Below are 19,599 nucleotides of genomic sequence, written 5' to 3'. Positions count from 1 at the left end.
TACACATTCATCCGGATAAATGATGTAATCATATTGTGCAAAATATATTGTGTAACTGCAGAGTATTGTGTCAAAATGATTGAGTTTTGCATGACACATTGCCGGTAAGAACTGTGACGGAACATTAACGGATTTTTGAAGCTGACCAAGGATTATTTAAAAGCATTTAAAGAGAAAAGACACTGAGCTAATCACTTGCTCTGTTTTCTTGTGTATTGGTTTCCTTTCCAACAAAATATTAATTTGAAATAATAGTGAGAAAAAAATATCCAGTGCGTCTTAATTGCCTCCAGTGTGCCGCAAAATAATACAAAACAAAAAAGGTAAATTGTTCCTGCTTGCTCAGCTTGTTTTGCTTTGTTCTTTGTTATTTTCTCATCTTAGCCCCCGTTTGCGCTGCAGCAGGAAGGATTTGATTAAAAACACAATCAGCAGGATGGCAGGCCCCGCGCCTTCTAATCAAACCATAATGGGAGTTTACCATGCATTATCTCTGACTGGGATTTAATGAGACTTTAGCAAGCATAATCACAAAGTGAAATTTAATAGCAGCATCCAGAGGGCATTCGCTATTCCGTCTGCATCCCATCGCCGTGAACGAATGGGAGGAAACAACCGCGGGGGAAAGGTGAGGCGAAACTTGTCTTGGAAACATCCCGTCAACAGATGTTGAACTTCTGTTTTGTTGATGACTTTCCATCTGGTTGCCTTGCCCTTGAATGTGTGTTTGGAACATGAAGGTGTCTGGATGAGCAGAGAGAGGCTGTTCTTCAGCTACAGTAGGGCAAAGTGTTTGAGCCCCTGTGGCAGCGAGTGTCATCCCACTCAGATGTCCTTGAACAAAATTGAGAATCCTGTGCAGCTCCGGTGGCAAAAAAAAAAGTTGCTCAGACAGTGAAAAATTGTTTTGTTTTGGAAAACAACAAATGCAACACTCGAGCCTTTCCCATTCTTTGAGCTCCGGTGTTTGTGAGCCTTTTTTTTTAAAGCTGTTACTACAGTAGATTTTGTAGTAAGCACATGTCAGCAGCGCACAAAAAAAAGGCCACACGTTGGAGAACATGTGACAATAATGACCTTTGGAGTGAACAGCTCGAATGTGTGTTGATGCTTCTCTGATCAAAGCTGTGTCGGAAACATTGATGAATAATTGATTTTACTCTAATGGGCACATTTTTATTGTGTGTTTAATAATGGTGTGCATCATTATACTGTACTTTTGCATTGCAAAATATGCGCACGTGTGTGTCTATGCGCTGTTATTTTTCTGAATAAATCATGATGTTGTAAATTCAGAAGATGGGCAGCCCCAATTCCCCTTTCCATGTTTCCTGCAAGTGTTTTCCACGTTACAGTATATTCAGAGGACTCTGCTGCGCTTTAAAATGGCAGGAATGTCATCACCTCAGCATGTCAGCCTGTCCATAGCTTCACCGCTAACATTATTTCTGCAAAACTAATTAGCAATATCATATCATCATCCACAATCCCTAGAATGCATGACAGGCAACCAGGAGGGGAGTGTGAATCTATTAATATTTATGGATCCATTTAGTAGTGAACAGGAAAAAAAACGGACAAAATTAGCAAGTCTAATGCTTTGCACTGCGAAGGGGTGGAAATTGATATACTATGCACTATCCAAATCATCGGTGGAGCGCTGCCATCAGGGTTGATTATAGGGCTGAGGGGTTCTACATTTACCTTGTGCTGTGCTCCGCATTCAGAATAGGATGTGCCTTATGAAGCTGTATAAACTACAGATGGCTGGGGCATCTGCATTATGGCATTTGTCTCTTTCTCTCCTTCTCCTCCTGTCTCATTCTCCATCCTACCAACTTTTAATGAGTCTGTGTACGGCGGTGATTAGATTTAATGAGGTGCCAACAACCTTGGATTGACTCAGCTGAGCTGCAACGCTCTCATTTATTTGTGATAGACCACAGCCAAGCCTTGGACCGTATGACAGAAGCCCCATGCAAGAAAAGACAGGATTAAAGCTTTCAAAGTGTGTTTTCTTCCCTTTGACTTCAAGCCCTGTGTAATTGGTAGGAATGCCAAGTCTTGTCTGGAAGATTTAAAGGGAGAGACTTTCACATTAGCATCTGTAATCAAATTTCGTTCTTTTAAGTTACCAGGAATTAGACCGTCTCAAAGATATCAAAGATGACTTTGAAGATGGGAAAGAGCTATCTGGGGAAATCCAGGGACAAGTCAAGAAGAAACAGAGTTTCTGATCTATTATAGCCAGCGCATGCAGATGGTGTATTCATTTTTTTTTTTTACGCAATTGATTTGTTGTACATTCATTTTATGGTTTTGCTTTGAATTTAATTGGCCGATTATCACATTTTTTTAACTCAATGCAAAGAACACACAAGCAATACTAAAACACCTCCAGTGGAAACACTGAATAAACTTAACAAAGAAGCTACACCCTACCTAACAGGCTGTCATGCTCATCAAATTGGTGTAGTGCAGTTTCGAGGGAATGGTTGAGTTATAATGCCTTGTCACGCCGAGTATTCAGACAAGCTGCTTTCGTCTCTCCGCGCTCAACAAATCAGTGCTTGTCAAGCCATAGGCTGGTATGTCTGGTGCTGCCTATCCACCAGTAATGAGCTACTTTTGCGAAGCAGCTCCAAGTCCATGTTTTGAGGGGGAGGTACACTCAGGCACACACACACACTTCATACACAGTGTTGCCATGATCCCTCTGTCCTTGATCTGGGTCATGCTCTCAGCAGCTGAGAACAGCTCTCGTTAGTGTGTGTGTAGGTGAGAGAGAGACAGAGAGAGAGAGCACTCATCGTGTGCTAGTTACCTGCGAAGACCAGAATGAAAGCACCAAAAATGAGGCTCCCCTGATGTGAAATTCATCTGGTTTTAGTGACAAGCAGTAAGGATGGAAGCGTCACAGATAATGAATAATAACACAAAGTATAATGCTGCAATATGATGAATTCTGTAGAAAAAAAACAAAACATGCAGGCTTTTCTGTTTTGGATTGCTTACTGTAAGCACAGCCCAATGCATTTGTCCCATTACACACCATGTAGCTTTGTATCACATTCATAATGTTTTTCTTGGGTAGATAAAAGTAAAATCTAAAACTTAATAGAAATGCTCCATAAACTTCCCACATTTACCATTTACAGTGTTCCATTAAAACCAATAAACCACAGAAATGTGGAGCAAAACCTTAATGATGAAACTGCTGGATTTAATGATCAATAAACGTGCTGCGCCGAAAACTAATGTCTTTTTATTGTCCTCTCGACAGCATTAAAAAAGGGGTGTAAAATGTGGACTAGCATTGCAGTGACCTGCCGGTGACCTGCTGTAAACTTAGTCTAAATGTTGTTTTTCCAATAAACATGGGACTAAAATAATGACGTGCATTTTTTTAAATGAAAGCTCATTTGAAAAACTTCTTGTTTTTTCTTTGTTTCTGTGGTTTTAACCTGGACACATTTATGGGATTAAAATGCATGTTTGACATGTAAATACACTGCTCAAAAAATTATAGGATAGCTTAAAGAATAGCTTTTTAGCATCAAGTCAGTCAGAGATATTGATCTGATCAGTATTTAAGTGACTGCAATGACATTTCAGTAAAATAGACCGGCTTGCCTCATCTTTTCTTTCACTTCAGTTTTTTGTCTTTGGATTTGGCCCTCTATTGATTAATCCTTTAAATTTCTATCAAGCAAAGTGGCATCAGTTTGTTCCTCACGCAATACCCAGTGCACATCAGTATATATGCATTTTGAAAGTGTTTCCTTTAATTATTTTGAGCAGTGAATATCTTGTTGTAGCATTTTTTGAATGTTTAAGTAGACCTACAGTAGGTGATCTGATTTTTGCACCACCATCAGATGAAGGTTTTCCTGGGAGAAATCTCAAATATTTTAATAACTGGATCAACCGTTTCTCTCACGTCACATGAAGCTGAGCCTCGGAGAAATATGTTGGATCCATGTGAACAGATTGCTAGGAATAATGTACACTAACAATTGTATGAGTTTATTGATCCCCTGCTTTTAGTCCTAGCAGCAGTAAGATGTCCAAGAACTAGATGGATGAGTTTTTTTTTCCCAGCAGCCATTTAGACAAGAAATATCTGGTAAACCCAGGTGCTTCATAGCACATAAATTTAATGCTCTGTACCCACTGAACACTGAACACCTGTGTTTACCTGCTATTTCATGGCAAAGTGGCTGTTGTGAAATAGGCCTGTCTGGAGATTAGTACTGACCTCCATGCTGATCGGAGGATGAACGCTGGACCTTTGTGCTATTTGAAGTAAGATCAATTCTTTGAAAATTATGTTTTAAATCTCCTTAACTGTAGAAAATGATAACAAGATTACATGCAGAACCAAAAAGGGTTAACATTGCAATCTTATACATGAGCACATCGGCACTTTGGCCTCTTGTAAATGAGATCACACTTAATGAATTTCTCAAGAGACCACCCTCAAAAAGGTATAATGGTGGATGTTTTTAACACAATCTAAGCAGGTTAGGAATATTTTTTCATTGGTAAGCATCTGCCTGAGGTTGAGGAAGGGCAGTAATTGTGAGGGTGGAAGATAGTGATATAAAATGATCTCAGGTTGTCAGACCATGAGGGAAGTGTATCACAAGGGGATGACAGCATGCCCTCTAATGCCAAGTGCAGACAGTCTTTCACTGCAAGCCACAACGATACCAAATCCTTTTTTTTAATCAGTCTGTTTGGGAGGAAACTCTTAGCATTGCATTACATCCTTTAATTCCTTTATTACCTAAATCTCTTTTCCATCCTCTCTTCTTAAGAAGACACTCATCTTTCTGTCTGACTTATTCCTTAGGATGCAAACCATTACTCCTAATTCTGCCAGCTAAGAGATCACAGGCCACAAGAGAGGCAATGAAGAACACAGGAGGACTGAGATATGAACCTACAGGCCTACATCACCAGATATTGAGACTATATTAGAAAATTTTAGCTTATGTGTATCATGGCAAACCTTACAAGAGGTCTTAATCGTGTCAAAAAATGTTCAAAGAGATTTTCAAAGAGCCAGAATCATTTCAAAAAGGCCAGCACAGGACGTCCTTGCTGCCATGTCCTTGCAGAAGCAGTCAAACCAACTGATTAATGATCCAGGAGTAAGAAACACACACAGAGGCAAGCAGGTACTTTGGGAATCAATTCATCACACTTTATTTTGTGTGACCCCAGCTGATATACTGGCTAGAGAGCAGCACAATACATTCTCAGCACAAACGCAGCAGTGTAATATAGAACACATAAACACTCGCTCACGCACGGCAGTGTTATCGGATGATGAAACCCACCGATAAGATCTCAAAGCAATCATTTCTACCTGGATATTATTGGAGTGAGTACATCTTAATAGAGAATGGGGGAAAATAAGAGAGCGCGTGTGCGTGCATGCGTGAATGCGTGTGTGTGTGTGTGTGAAATTATCAGCAGAGCCATCCTTTCTCCATTGCTTACATTTCCCTATTTACACTCAATAAAGCATCAAACTGCAGCACAACACAGTGAAGGACAGGTTTGGGTTGCCCCGTGCTATGATTAGATTTACTGAGGATGCTAATTTGAGAGGATGCCAGAGAGGTCACTAGGCCATTCCCCTAAAGACTTCCAGATGCTGGTTGAACTGGTCAGCACTTTTTTTGGCTGTAAGAAGTTGCTTTTCACACCAACCAACCAGAGCCTGCTGCAGCATTTCAACGCGCGCTCCCTGGAAACGTGCAATCTGAAAGAAACACGTCACATCAATATTAATAGATGCAGAAAATGCATGGCAACAACATGAATTCAGCAAACCAATCCACTGTGGAAAGACACGTCAAAGTGTGGAATGCAGTTATTTATTGCGGACTTTACCTCCTGCTTAGCCACTCCAGAAGTATGCTCAAACTCAGTCTCTGCTGCTTTCTTCACTTCTTCCATCTGATGAATATGAAGCGTATGTTATTATCATTAAGTCTACATCAGAAAGCCCACAACAAATGCCGTTTCCTCTTACTAACAGATACGTTGCTGACACCTGCTGGTTACAAGAAAATGTGCAGATCTGACCATGCTTTTAAAGTATGGGTGCAGACACTCACAGCAGCCTTCTTTACAGGTTTCGCCTTCTCTACGTTCCTTCGGGCATTCTCTAACTCCACTAGTTTGCAGGTTCTCCTGAAGAGCATCTCCTTTATTGGACATAATAATGTGTTACACGCTGAACAATTTAGTCACAATATTCACTCCAAACATGTTGCATCTAACCAGAAATCTAGGATTCAATATAGGAAGGAAGGCAGCATGTATACGATGAGCATGAAATGATTGCAGAACTAGAAAACACACCCTTTCCGCCTCCTGATAACGTGACTCGAGGTCCAGGCCCAGTCCAAGAGTGCTCACGTTGTTCTCAGCAACACTCGTCATATTTTTCTGCCCACACACAAACACACGATGCGGCAAAGCACAAGTGCACTGCTGTTTATGGTGCTATTAGAAAAGACAAACAGCTTACCTTTATAGATTCAAACACTTCTGATAATTTCACACAAACCCTGCAAGAAAAGACACATATATACATATATGCAGCTTTATCACAACTTATATGAATCATTCAGATGCTTTTCCTTTGAATAAACATGATAATGGTGTGAGTCCAGTACTAATGTTTTTTTTCCAACCTAGAGAAAGCCTGTTTGTCAGGATCCTCGCCTGGTTCCACGCAGAGATGCAGAGCAGTTGAGAAGTGTCCACAGGCCACTGCTATTTCTGCAAGCAAACAGAGCACTCTAGTACCACACATTGGATGAATTCAGCTGACACTGAGCCCCAAAAACATGTGTACATAACACCATAATTATCATCTGCTGAATCTGATCACACAAATCTTAAACAACATCGACGGATCAATTCTTTTTCTGTGCTTTCACACTTATATAATTTTCTTACTTTGTTCTGTTGCCACCACATCTAGGAATTTCTGCAAGAAGAAGGGAAATGTTTGGAAATCAAACTAAGAAAAGGAGACAACGACGTCAAATAAACAGACCAAGAAGCAATAAGTGACCGTCTCACCTCAGCTGCAGTCTTGGTGCAGCCGGTTAGAACGAGGTTATGATCCCGTTCATTCTGAAAGAACTCATCCACATCCTGCAGACACGTTGATAACAGCATTAACCCCCCACTTTCTCTGGACACATTCTGCCTATATATGAGTCCCAGATGCGTACCTTATGGCCTTCTTTTCTCATCTCCTCCACAGCTTGACTCAGTCTGTTGAAAATGTTCTTCTTTACTTTCTGTCTGCCTGGAGGCTGAATGTAAGGACATAATAAAAGCTTAAATCATTTATCATTACACAGAATATCATAACATATCACAGCAAATGGCATTTTGTTATAAATGTCCATTGAAATATGCTGGTAAAATGTACAAGCTGAAAACTACTAAAGCTTAATAAAATAAACGTTTGGCCAGAATTAGATACACAGGAAACAAACGTATCATCGAGATGTAACACACGCAACACTGACTTTATATATTTCAAGATACTACATTCCTTCTACATGTGTATCTGACTCTGGATATATAGTACTGTGCAAAAGTCTTGTGCTAACCCTCATTTCCTGATATTTTGCGTCCAAGCAGCCAGACTTTCTTGTCATTTTTAAGGTTGTCCTAAGCAATAGTTCTCCAGGCTTTCTGAAAATCTTTGAAAGTTTTTCTTTGGGCACTGGTTGCTTTTTCACTCATTTTCAGTACAGTCTTTGTACCTGACCATTTTGAGAGGGATGTCTTTGTTAAGCCACTTATGAGTGGCCTATGAATAACTTAAGCATAAAAAGAGCACCTAATTTGAGGGTTGAACCAGTGTTGGGGCTACTTGTCACAAAAACACGTCATTTGTTTCCACTTCTTTAGCTGAATTAATGAAAAATATAGAAAGATAACAGTCTGACAGGCTTCAGTGGCAACAGTTCTTATAAAGTGAATGTCTATAGCCAATGTGAAACATGTAAAACAAGGTGGAACAAAAGGAGGGCAACATCCAAAGAAGAGCTTTGAATGTCTTTAAAGAAATCTGGACAACTGTTCCTGAACACTACTTATCTAAGAGAGTTCAGGCTGTGTTGAAGACTAAAGGTGCTCATATCAAATAGTGACTATCAATCTTTTTAGAATTGTACAAACTCTGCTTTGGCTTTATATACTGTATTTCCATGTATGTTTGTGCATTTGTAAGACAATTTTCTACCTTCTTTACACTACAAGCCACACTGACCACAGTTACAGTGCTTCTTATTGTATATTCAGTGCTATCAGCATCACACACATCTAACCACTGCCCTGATTATTAGACACCCAGCTCTAACCCAAACAACCACCTTCTTGTAACAAGAACTGTATGCTGGCTATTTACAGGGTGGTATCTGACTGATGTGAATTCATCAGTAGAGGTTACATACGCAAACTCTCACCCTTTTAAAAAACTTTTTTTTTTGATACAATCTCATTTGGAAGGCCATATATATTTATATATAAAGAGCCGAATGAATGAGTACTGTCACATGGATCTCTATCATGTTGGTGAAACTTTAACCATTTATTGTCAGTCTCTCTCATCACAATGTTTCACGTGACAACCTGTTGTAACATGAGATTCTAGCTCTAAAGTTGAAGCTTGGCAAAGCTGCCAAAAAGCTGTTTGTGTTCACTTACATCCGAGCTGGTCAGAAAGACCTCCACGGCTTTATTTTTGCTGAGTATGCTGTGTGCAGCAACCTGCTGCAGGAACGTTTCTAATGCTTTACAGTAGGGCTGACACTCTCCTAAAGCAAGGAAACCTGCAAGCAAACTATTGACATTTTAACCACACCACTTCACATCACATTTGACACTGTACATCAGAACTGTGAAATGTTTGTCTTTGTGCACAGGCAGTCTTCAGATGTACTCACCAAGCTGTTTTATAGATCTGGGAGATGCATTCACCTGGGGCTTTGCAGGAAGAGGAGGGAACTTGAAAAAGAAGACAATATTATTTTATTACAAAAATTTTATCCCATTATTTGTCTCTTAAAACATTTCTTAAATACGAGCTTGTGAAAGTTTCGTGCATTTTAAAGTTACTCTGTGCTTAGATCGGTTGTGATATGCAGACTCTATGCACTATATCAGATATTACGCAATGTGCTTGTGTAATACATTACAAGGAACATCAACACACACTGTCATAGTAGGAAGTAACTTAAAAAAATACATCCTGATGGTGTACTGTTGACTTTCTTTGAAAAAAGTAGTCCCTACATTGTTTACTTAATTCCCTACAGTACTGGGGCAGCTGGCAAAAATAGCAATGATAAAATCAGTTGATTACAAAAGAGGAGGACACAGGAAGGAAAAGCAGGAAGGACTTTAAACCACAAAAGCAGTACAATCATAGCAAGAAGAAAGTACGCTCTTTTAATTCTTTACATACCAGGACACAATAAAAGTCATCTGGTCCTTGGCGGGTTTAAATAATTTAACTTTAAACTCATCATTATCATTATTTAAACACAACCTCAAATACACAACAATACATGACATATTACACTGTGTCTTTATTCATTTAACCCTTGTGTGGTGTTCATGTTTTGGCTACTCAGCCCATGTTTGTGGGTCTGGTTGAATCCAGTGCATTTGGGGGGTTTTGAATCTATGCAGCCATAGAACTTTGTGTACAAATACTTAACAGATGTTCACTTTATCCCAGTTCCAAGAAATTCATCAGAATTGCATCAGCAATAGTGGTTGCTCATCAGTCTGGGAAGGGTTTTGAGGCTATTACCAGAGAATTTGAAGTTCATCTTTTTTCTGTGAGAAAGCTTATTGACAAGTTCAAGACATCTGCCAATATTCCCAGGAGTGGACATCCCACCCAGCCCACCAGGGCTGACTGCAATCTATGGAAAAATCTCAAGAGCTAGCCTTTTAAATGTTAAAGGTCAGGAGTAAATTTAGAAAAAGACTGAACAAATATGGGTTGTTTGGAAAGTTTGCAAGGAGAAAGCCTCTTCTCGCACAGCTTAGCATTGTTGCATTAGTACAAATCACAAGACTTTGGGAACAATATCCTTCAGACAGACAAGGCCACAGTGGAGATGTTTGGCTATAATGTGCAGTGCCACATTTGGACAAATAAAATCAAACACAGCATATCAAGACAAACACCTCCTAACAACTGCTAAATGTGGTGGTGGAGGAGAGATGCTTTTTGTACACCAAAGAATTCTAGAGTCAGATGTGAGGCCATCTGTCCAACAGCTAAAACTTGGGTCCTATAACAGGACAATGATCCTGAGCACAGAAGTAAATCTGTGACAGAAGGGCTGAAAAAGAAAAGAAAGAAAAGATGTTGCAACGACCCAAAGTCCAGACATCAGCCTGACCTAAATGCTGTGGTGGGACCTTAAAAGAGCTGTGCATAAATGAATGCCTAAAAATCTTGATGAAATTACATTATAAAGAAGAATGGGTCTACATTTCTCCACAATAATGTAAAAGACTGACAAAGTCTTACAGAAAAACATTATTTCAAGTTATTCCTGCCAAAAGGTGGTTCTACAAGCTATATAATCAACGGTTGTACTTAGTTTTTCTCACACTGCTTCTGCTTGGCAGAGTTTTTGTTACATAAATGATGTCATTCTGCAATATGTCATGTGCTATTGTTCATGTGAGGTTGTACCTACCTGATTGAAGAACTTCTAAGGACTGGATAATTTATTATATCCTGACATTCAAATACAAGAACTGAAAAAGAGTTTACCTTTTTTTTAATAGAATAGAAACCCCACACAAATTCAACATTTGTGGCACTAAAGCCACCAGTACTCCAGCCCTGATCCTGTTACTATCAAATAAGCACATACAAGCTACATTAAAGAATAACAAGTACTGACTATGACTCCCTGTATTCCTGGCACATCCCCCTGAGAGAACAAGTGCTGCTGCAGCCATTCAAAATCCTCATAGGTCCGGTCCACATGGTATTCCCCTGTACCAGAGAGCTGGAACAGAAAGGAAAGACAACCAACTGCTTTTGGAAAATCATAATTCAAATAAATAAGCTGACAGATTCAATGGTTCTTGTGTCATTGGCCTAGATCTAACCAGATGACAGTCTAATGAATCTCACCTTTTGAGATACGATGATAAAGGTGAGAGTGTCCCCGTCTTTCAACACCTCTGTAACTTTGATGCTGTCGTCATGGACACTTAGAACAGATGCCGTTTCTTTCACTTCTTCCTGCAATTAAAAAAACAAAGCGGTCAAAAGCAGTACAGCACAGCAGAAGCAGTCTAATGGTATCAGTACAGGCTGAGATTAAAGTCGCATTCATGCTCAAACTAAATTTAAAGGGAGAAAAAAAATGTAATTCAGCACACACTGTACTCGTGAATGTCTGCGAGGAGTAAACGCCTGTCACATGACACTCAGAGGCTTACAAATCCTGCAAAATCTACAGGCGTACTCACCATCATTGTCAGCTTTGCAAACTAGCAGTCTGTCTTTTATCTGCCTTTGTGGTTTGTCCTTTTAGCGTGATAAAAGTACATAAAACTGGAAAGAGCTCTTGCCTGTTGCCTTTTAGTCTGCTCGAGCTCCAAGTGTTGAGAATGCACAGGATATCCTTTGGGTCAAAGTGCACAATGGTCCCATGAGAAATGGAGTAAAACTGTGCCAAATCTAAAGTGCTGGCGCAAGGAAAAAGATGAGTAAATGGCGTGTGAGTAACTCTGGACCTTCGACACACCCACACAGGAAAAGTGGCATAACGGCTCAGTCGGTTATCTAGCAGCCAGCCTTACAACCCCACAGCTGCTGAATTTATAAGTGAGACCATAAAAGGGGGAAGAATGCAAACAGGTTCAAAGGGTCTATTTAGGTGATTTTTTTTTACATAATGAATACAAGAAACAGATACTGAGAGAGCATTTTAGACAGAATACTTTATTATTGATAAAAGAAAACATGCTAAAAGGTAACAGTCATTCCAAGTACAGGGAGAAAAAAACTTTTAGAAGTAGTACTCTTCTTCATATTCATCTGGATCTCCAAAATAAAAGCTAAATCTCTCCCCCTCAAAACTGTAGTGATCATAACGACCATCCTCCTCATCCTCTTCCTGGTGAAAGCGCCACTGTCCACCAAAGAGACTGTCATCAAAGTCGTGGAAGAAGTCTGGGAAGCTGAAGTGGAAGCTTGTCTGATACTCATCCTCAGGCTTGACTAGGTCCTCATTTTTCAGGAAAGCTCCGTGGCCCACACGGTCATACGCCCTCCTTTGCTCCTTGTTTGAGAGGACTCTGTAGGCTAAGGAAACACAGTTAGAGGGGAAAAGGTCAACTTTGGTGATGGAGGGGTGTGGTTGCAAACAAGCAACCACAATGCCTCGGCACCTTGCAGTCACTGACTCAATTATGAACTAGTCTGTGTACCAAAGTCCTCTAGAGTCAAATAGTAAAGCTAAAGCTGCCCAGACACCAACCTGTGTGAAATGTTAGAGAGTAGTGAGCTACATTTAACGAAACTAGCAGCTTAACTTCATTTTGCAAGAGCCAGCTGGCCTCCAGTTATTTACATCTTTTTTTTTATGTAGTTGACCTCTAAAGCTACAAACACTAAAACTGGACCAGAAAAGTTGCTTCTTTAACAAGCCCCACCCCTGCTGTTCTGTGAAATCCTGTTTAGGCAATGCATTTATCAGATCATCAATGTCAGAGCTTTGCATCCACAACAGGCACTTGCAGAAGAGGAGGTCAAACAGTGACATTGCCCGATTAATAAACCTCCATAAATCACCAGCTATTCATAGAAGTTACTGCATGCAATTTAATAAGGTACCTTACTGAGCAACCTTATTTGCAATAGACCAACACAACAGCTTCTTAAAGAGCCTGTTTGATGGGAATAACAAGTACATTTTTGCACTTTTGCCAGGAAGAACAGCGGGGTTTTTTTAAACAGGGGATTTTTTTTTTTCTGAAATCACACATTCCTTTAGTTTTTAACATAATGTTAAATTTAATTTTAACTATTTTCAAACCTTTTTTCTGAGTAGTTTCAGTTAACTAAACTCCATATTGTGGCTTTGTTGTTCCTCAGCTTCTTCCAGAGTGAAGTAATTTTCAGTTTACTACAAAATATTATACTAATGATAATGATGATAATAGTAATAAAACTCTTTACACTGTAAAATGTAAACGTTTCCGTGTGTCGGATGAAGCATCCTTTCATCCTTTACCTTCAGCAATCTCCCTGAAGGTCTTCTCAGCATCTGCGCTCTTGTTCTTATCAGGGTGGTACTTCACGGCCAGTTTTCGGAAAGACTTTTTTATCTCGCTGTCCGTTGCTGTTGGCTCAACATGAAGAGTGTCGTAGTAATTTCTGTTTATCTCTTCGGTCAGGGCTTCAGATAGACAGAGCAGCAGAAGCATGCAGGGTTGCAGCCAGTAGGAAGCACCTTGCGCTGCCATGTTGAGGAGCGCCCCAGCACAGAGAGTGAGGAGGAACTCAAAACAAACGTCGTCATGTGCACAACAGTTTATCTGGAAGTGTGGCAGACCTTGTGGTTTAGCGTCTCATTTTCATATCCACACAACGCCGTAAAGTCTCCACGTCAGCACTGCTTGTAGTAAAAGTACACCAAAAGTAGCAGTTGTTGGTGTATTTACGACAATTTCTATGGAGCTTACGACAAAAACTGTGATACATGGGCACGAAAGAAAAAGTGACCTCGTTCACAGACTGTGCAAGACTCCGTGAATCCAACTTTACGTCGTGCACGAAATTATTTCGTGGTTTTAGAAATGAACAAATTGTGAACACGCTAAGGTGGTGTTCCGCATTTCCACCAATAGAGGGCAGAAAATCCCAATCAGCGAAAAAATAAGGAAGACGCCGGCGCTCTTCTTCGTTGGTATTGAAAGCTGCATGAAGAAATGTGGTAAACAGCACCAGGGCCTCGAGGAACCGCTAAAAATAACGCAAGTTTTTTGCTTTTGTTAGCAGCGGTGTCTGTTGACTCAGTTAGACGAAGTTGTTTCTTCGTGGGAGCTTCTCAGCTGTACTTCGGAACCTTCTCTATCCTTCGATTTGGTAAGACTGCAGTAGTACCCAATTAGCTAGATGTTCGCTAGCCATTAGCTACCCAGGGTAGACGACGGTTTCGTAGCACCATTTTAGGCTAACTTATTCTGGAATATAATACGACAGAGTATGCATTATTTACTGGTTGAAATCCGTTGCATTCAATTTAGTTGATGTTTTGTAGTGTTTTACCAAAGAAACATGTAAACAGAAGCAGGGCTATTTATTGTTTACGATGTGTTGTCACGTGCTAAATTTCTGTCCTTACCTTGTCTAAGGTAATCATATACATGTCCTATTGTCTTTCATGTCGATATTCAAATCTCCCCTTTTAGTTCTATCGCCAGTATCTCATGCTGGGTTCGTGTTTTTGTCTTGCAGGTAATTAAACAGCAGATTGCAATACTTCGAGTGTGAAGAAACAATTAATGACTACTACTGTGTATGTGAATGTTTGCCAGCTCACATTTGCCAATCCCAAACACACATGAGTGCTCCTTTCTCCTTGAGCTGGGCCGAGCGCCATGCCTGACCGGGACAGTTCCTACCTGTCAGGTGGTGGTGGGAGTGGTGGTAGTCTGGGTGAAGAAGGGGGACCCGGGTCTGGTTTGGCAGGGAGTGCGGCAGAGGGCAGAGGAGGTTCGGGAAGTAGTGTCGGAGGAAGCGTCTCTGGCTCTGGGGGTATGGGTGGAGGAGGAGCGCTCGGAAATGGCAACAGCTATGGGAACGGTGGAGGCCAAGGTGCGGGACTGGCCTTGGATGGCGTCTGCCGGGACTTCATACGCAATGTTTGCAAGAGAGGAAAGCGTTGCCGCTTCAGACACCCAGACTTTAACGAGGTGCCAGACTTGGGAGTGCAGAAGAACGAATTCATCTTTTGTCACGATCATCAAAATAAGGAGTGCATGCGCTCCAACTGTCGCTTTGTCCACGGATCCAAAGAGGATGAGGACTATTACAAGAAGACGGGAGAGTTACCTCTCAGACTAAGAGGGAAAGTTGCTGCACGGCTAGGCCTCTCCCCCATGGATCTCCCCCATAGCCGCGGTGAGGTTCCCATCTGTAGAGACTTCCTGAAAGGAGAGTGCCAGAGGGGCAATAAATGTAAATTTCGCCATGTCAAAAAAGACTGTGAATATGAACCAACCAGGGTTGGAGTGGGTGGCGCTATGGGGCCAGGTGTCAGTGGCATTGTGAATGCTGGAGGAGGCATGGGTGGAGGAGGAGGTGCTTGCGGAGGAATGCAGGGACTTGTGGGAGGTGGCGCAGGGGGTGGAGGTAATATGATGGGGACCGGCTGCCCCGGCTTGGGTGGTTGCAGAGATCCAGGTATCTCAGGTCTTGGAGGAGTAGGAGGAAGTGGAATGAGTGGGTGTCTGTCCATAAGTTCATCTGGACAGCGACGTTATGACAGGAGCACATGCTCAATGTTTGACCCTCTGGTTGAAAGTGGTCTGTTTGATGCTGGTTGCCTGGAGACCTCTATGGACCACACCACTTTACAGTTAAAGAGGCGACGGTTGGAGGGGCTGCGTCTGACAGATGGGAGTGGAGGTGGGCACTACGAGTTGGGAGTTCAAGCCACCTTGCCGCCTCGTCCTCTGGAGTACAGATTTCTAGAGGAAGAAAATTCCCTGCTGAGGAAGAGAGTGGAAGAATTGAAAAAGCAGGTAGGTATAAGAATCATATTATGACTTCCTGGGAATGGAGTCATGCCACCGATGCAGAATGTAAATGGCTTCAGTCATTTTTTTTACTGAGATACATGGAAAACAAGCATTGCCAAATTCCAACTAAACGGAAACTTTATCGAGGTGTTTTATGACACATCCTGGAAAGATTAAAGCATTTTCAACATAACAGGTTCAAAGAAAAGGCCGATCCAAACAGCATCTCAGCGGTATATCCAAAAATCCACCAGAATGTTCGTCCCATGTTTGTTAGAAGTGTGATTAGGTGTCTGCTGACAGACTTGTATATTAAAATCTTAGCGATCAACAGTTTACATTAACATTACAATAAAATTTTAAATATAAGGTGAAAGGAGTTGGTGACAAAGGGGGATTTTATTTCATGTAGTTACAATTAAGCAAACTTTGCTGATCTAAACAAAGAGTCATCCAGGAACCTATTTATGTGTTGCTTCTTTGGAGGATGCTAATGACACATTTTTGTGTTGCTGGGCTTTTTTTCAACATTTAGATCCCATCATATCAGATGGGATCAAAATGTTGGAAAAGAACCCAGCAACGCACTGTTAAAATGGTCAATGTTATTAGTAAGAACTGAGATCATCTGATGTCCAAAAGCACAGAATTTAGACTGCTGTAAATGCTCTGCCTATTGAGTAGAATGGTGGACCTGAAGGGGAATGAGCTGAAATTGTTACTGAAGAGTTAATATGAAGTGATGACTGTGCAGGAGTAAATGGGGAAGAATTTGTTTCCCCTCTAGTCACCTGACAAAAAGGCCCACTGGATGTTTTGGGGGTAAAAGGAAAAGACACGCTGTAACATCATGAGACACACAAACACTCAGATTCTGCAGTTTTTAGCCTTCTCTCTCTGTAAAACTATGTGATAAGTTAACACGAAGTGTAAGACTACTTGTAAATGATTTCCTTTATATCTTTGCGTATTTCAAATATTTAATGTCTCTATGTGTTTCCTGTCATGAACTTTCTGCCTGTTTATACTAAACTCTTTCTTATGTGTTTTTCAGGTTTCCAATCTCATTGCCACAAATGAGGTTCTCCTGGAGCAGAACGCCCAGTTCCGAAGCCAAGCCAAAGTGATGACACTGTCTTCAACTCCTGCACCCACTGAGCAGAATCTGGCGCCCCCTGTAGGTTCAGTGAGTTCCTACAACCATAGCATCGCCCAGACTCACACCACCTTGAGCAGTGCTCCATTACAGGCTCGGCCAGTCACCCAGCAAGACCTTGTAGCTCCCGCTGGTGCCCCTGCAGCCCCCCCAACCAATGCAGCCCCACCCACAGCTCCACCACCACACCTCAATCCTGAGATAACCCCCCTCTCAGCCGCCCTCGCACAGACCATTGCCCAGGGAATGGCACCCCCTGTTTCTATGGCGCCAGTGGCAGTATCTGTGGCACCTGTGGCAGTGTCCATGACTCAGCCGCTTCCCGGGATCACTATGAGTCACGCCACCACCCCAATGGTGTCGTACCCAATTGCAAGTCAAAGCATGAGGATCACAACCCTGCCACACTGAATGATTGCAGGGGCTGCAATACCAATGAGTCGAACTGGAAATGTACTTGAACTTTAATGGGTTTTGAATTTTTACACAGATGGATTTTTTTTTTTTCTGTGTATGAGACTCAGAAGACGTTTGAACAAAGAGAGATGTGTGATAGAGACACTTCTTTTTCTCCACCAGGGGTCAGGATAAATGCTTATCCTTCCCTAAATCAGAACTGTGTTCTATGGCAACGTTACAAATGTTGAGGCTTTTGTGTTTTTTTTTGTTTTGTTTTCGCAGATTGACTGACACAATCCCTGGCGAAGGTCTTTGTACCAAAGGGATCTTTTCATACACACATACACTAAAAATGATAAAAGACTTAAAACTCGTGCCGTCATCTGTGGTGTGTGAAATGTGAATCGTTTTGGCAAAGCTGCAGCATTGTCCATCTAAAGACATTGGAAACAGTTTGTTTTTTTTGTTTTGATTGTTCTGGTGTAAATTAATTTTGGTACTTTGCACATTTGAAACAAAACCAACAAAAAAAAGAATTACAACCACTCAACAGTGAATGCTGTGTTTTCTGTCTTTTTACAGTTGCTTTTTTATGTTTACATATGTCATAAATGGATATATTTTCATTTTGAAGTGATATGAGTGCTCGTGTTTATATCCTGTTGGTCTAGTTGTTTGGGAGGAGTCATGCTGTGTAAACTAGAGCTTAATCTCTGTTTAGTAACTTCATGTGCGTGTGGCTCTTTAAACAGCTTAAGTATCTGGCGTTGACTTCGCACTCTGGGGCCTGGTGGGAGCGCTTCAAGTTGTATTTAGTTACTGTCAGTTTATGTAATCCACTGCAAAGCAAATATTTCTGAAAACAATTACTTCAAAACCAGATATTGCAGATATTGGACCTTCATACTAAACATGGTGCAACCAAAACATTTTCTTTAATCACAGCATTATTTTGGGGAAAGTGGTCCAAATGCAAGCCCGTACTAGCTTTTAAAATACACCCACTTTATTAGGTATGCTTGTTTAATTGTTCATTCATGCAAATGTATAGTTCAAAGTGGGCATTGAAATTGGTAGAATAAAAAGTTGTAAAGTGGTTGTAAAATAGTCAGATGTCAGAGCAGAATGGCCAGACTGCTTCAAGCTTTAAGGAGGGTAACAGGAAATCAGAAAACCACTTTTAACAACAAAGGTATGCAGAAGAACACCTCTGGAAAATAAAATGGTGAACAGCAGCAGATGACACTAGTACCACTCCAGCCAGCAAAGGTCAGGAAACTGTTTGAAATTTGCATGGGCTCATCAAAATTGTACAACTGAAGTTTGTTAAGTATTTCCTGGTCTCATGAGTCTCGATTTCTGCTGGTTTGTAGGGTTGGAACTTGACAAACAACCTGGAAGTATGGATCTGTCGTACCTTCTATCAGTGGTTCGTGTTTGTGGTGGCGTAACAGTGTGGAGGTATGTTTTCTCTGGGCCTTTAGGACCAAATGTGCATCACTGGTGCCATATACCCTACCTGAATATTACCTATCATGTCCATGGTGTACCTGTCCTCTCATGTCACAAAGGACAGAGCAAACTGGTTTCTTAAACATGAACTTGAACAAGTTCACTTTACTCAAATTTTCTCAACAGTCATCACAGCGCAATGCATGAGAGCACCTTTGGTAGATCGGGAGCTTCTCATCATGGATGTGTAAACAACAAATCTGATATAATAATATTGACCAAAATCTGAAGGGAATGTTTCCAGCACCTTGCTGAATCTATGCCACCAAGAACTGGGGCAGTTCTCGGTGTGGGGGTAGGGTATTATATACTTAATAAAGTGGCCATGCTTTAGAAACCGCATGATGACTAATGAAAAGTGTGGGCACGTGGTGTCTCTTAGAAAGTGCTTCATTTTGTGCCAAGAGGAGGAAAAAATATCGACTTCAAGCAGTTTCAAATGCAAGTGTTTCCAAATTTGTGTTCAAGACAATTCTTAACAACTGAATTATAATCTAACTGCAAATTTATCACAGTTAATCTTTACTTACTATACTACTTATTTTTTATAATCTGATAACGTAATCCTAATTACATGTAATTAGTCACTATCCAACCCTGCTTACTGAAATCATTATGGCAATGGCCTGTGCGCTATTTGGGGGTTTGGGGAGAGATGATAAAGCAGTAGGAAGTATTTCCAAGCGTGTATTGTTGAG

At 41.0% G+C, this 19,599-nt stretch overlaps 3 protein-coding genes across 3 annotated transcripts; 1 reads left to right on the top strand and 2 right to left on the bottom strand.

Moving 5' to 3' along the window:
- Positions 1 to 5,184: 5,184 nt before the first annotated feature.
- On the bottom strand, positions 5,185 to 11,753 carry LOC146386978 (sorting nexin-5). Its single transcript, XM_084928252.1, has 14 exons — positions 11,554 to 11,753; positions 11,213 to 11,323; positions 10,977 to 11,084; positions 8,991 to 9,051; positions 8,752 to 8,876; positions 7,263 to 7,346; positions 7,108 to 7,182; positions 6,982 to 7,012; positions 6,714 to 6,801; positions 6,548 to 6,587; positions 6,379 to 6,465; positions 6,132 to 6,221; positions 5,905 to 5,970; positions 5,185 to 5,773 (listed from the first exon to the last, which is right to left on the bottom strand). The coding sequence occupies exons 1-14, from the start codon at positions 11,557 to 11,559 to the stop codon at positions 5,636 to 5,638; spliced, it is 1,110 nt and encodes a 369-aa protein (XP_084784378.1). The 5' UTR covers positions 11,560 to 11,753; the 3' UTR covers positions 5,185 to 5,635.
- A 262-nt stretch (positions 11,754 to 12,015) lies between these two features.
- On the bottom strand, positions 12,016 to 13,900 carry LOC146386977 (dnaJ homolog subfamily B member 9-like). Its single transcript, XM_084928253.1, has 2 exons — positions 13,323 to 13,900; positions 12,016 to 12,391 (listed from the first exon to the last, which is right to left on the bottom strand). Exons 1-2 carry the CDS (start codon positions 13,552 to 13,554, stop codon positions 12,096 to 12,098), a joined length of 528 nt encoding a protein of 175 aa, XP_084784379.1. The 5' UTR covers positions 13,555 to 13,900; the 3' UTR covers positions 12,016 to 12,095.
- A 91-nt stretch (positions 13,901 to 13,991) lies between these two features.
- zc3h10 (zinc finger CCCH-type containing 10) lies at positions 13,992 to 18,022 on the top strand. Its single transcript, XM_084928251.1, has 3 exons — positions 13,992 to 14,176; positions 14,549 to 15,837; positions 16,889 to 18,022. The coding sequence occupies exons 2-3, from the start codon at positions 14,692 to 14,694 to the stop codon at positions 17,399 to 17,401; spliced, it is 1,659 nt and encodes a 552-aa protein (XP_084784377.1). The 5' UTR covers positions 13,992 to 14,176; positions 14,549 to 14,691; the 3' UTR covers positions 17,402 to 18,022.
- The last annotated feature ends 1,577 nt before the right edge of the window (positions 18,023 to 19,599 follow it).

This window comes from Perissodus microlepis, chromosome 5 (assembly GCF_051167445.1).
Source record: "Perissodus microlepis isolate ML-2025 ecotype Zambia chromosome 5, ASM5116744v1, whole genome shotgun sequence".
NCBI lineage: Eukaryota > Metazoa > Chordata > Actinopteri > Cichliformes > Cichlidae > Perissodus > Perissodus microlepis.
The sequence above is the reverse complement of the archived record's forward strand: the minus strand, read 5'-3'. Positions and strand labels throughout refer to the sequence as shown.

Coding starts and splice junctions, on each gene's coding strand:
- LOC146386978 (XM_084928252.1), bottom strand. Junction 7,347..8,751: donor TCTTTCTGACCAGCTCGGAT/GTAAGTGAACAC, acceptor CCTTACATTCAG/CCTCCAGGCAGACAGAAAGT. Junction 6,222..6,378: donor GTTATCAGGAGGCGGAAAGG/GTGTGTTTTCTA, acceptor TGTCCAATAAAG/GAGATGCTCTTCAGGAGAAC.
- LOC146386977 (XM_084928253.1), bottom strand. CDS start 13,554: ATGGCAGCGCAAGGTGCTTCCTACTGGCTGCAACCCTGCATGCTTCTG. Junction 12,392..13,322: donor CTTCAGGGAGATTGCTGAAG/GTAAAGGATGAA, acceptor GTGTTTCCTTAG/CCTACAGAGTCCTCTCAAAC.
- zc3h10 (XM_084928251.1), top strand. CDS start 14,692: ATGCCTGACCGGGACAGTTCCTACCTGTCAGGTGGTGGTGGGAGTGGT. Junction 15,838..16,888: donor TGGAAGAATTGAAAAAGCAG/GTAGGTATAAGA, acceptor TGTGTTTTTCAG/GTTTCCAATCTCATTGCCAC.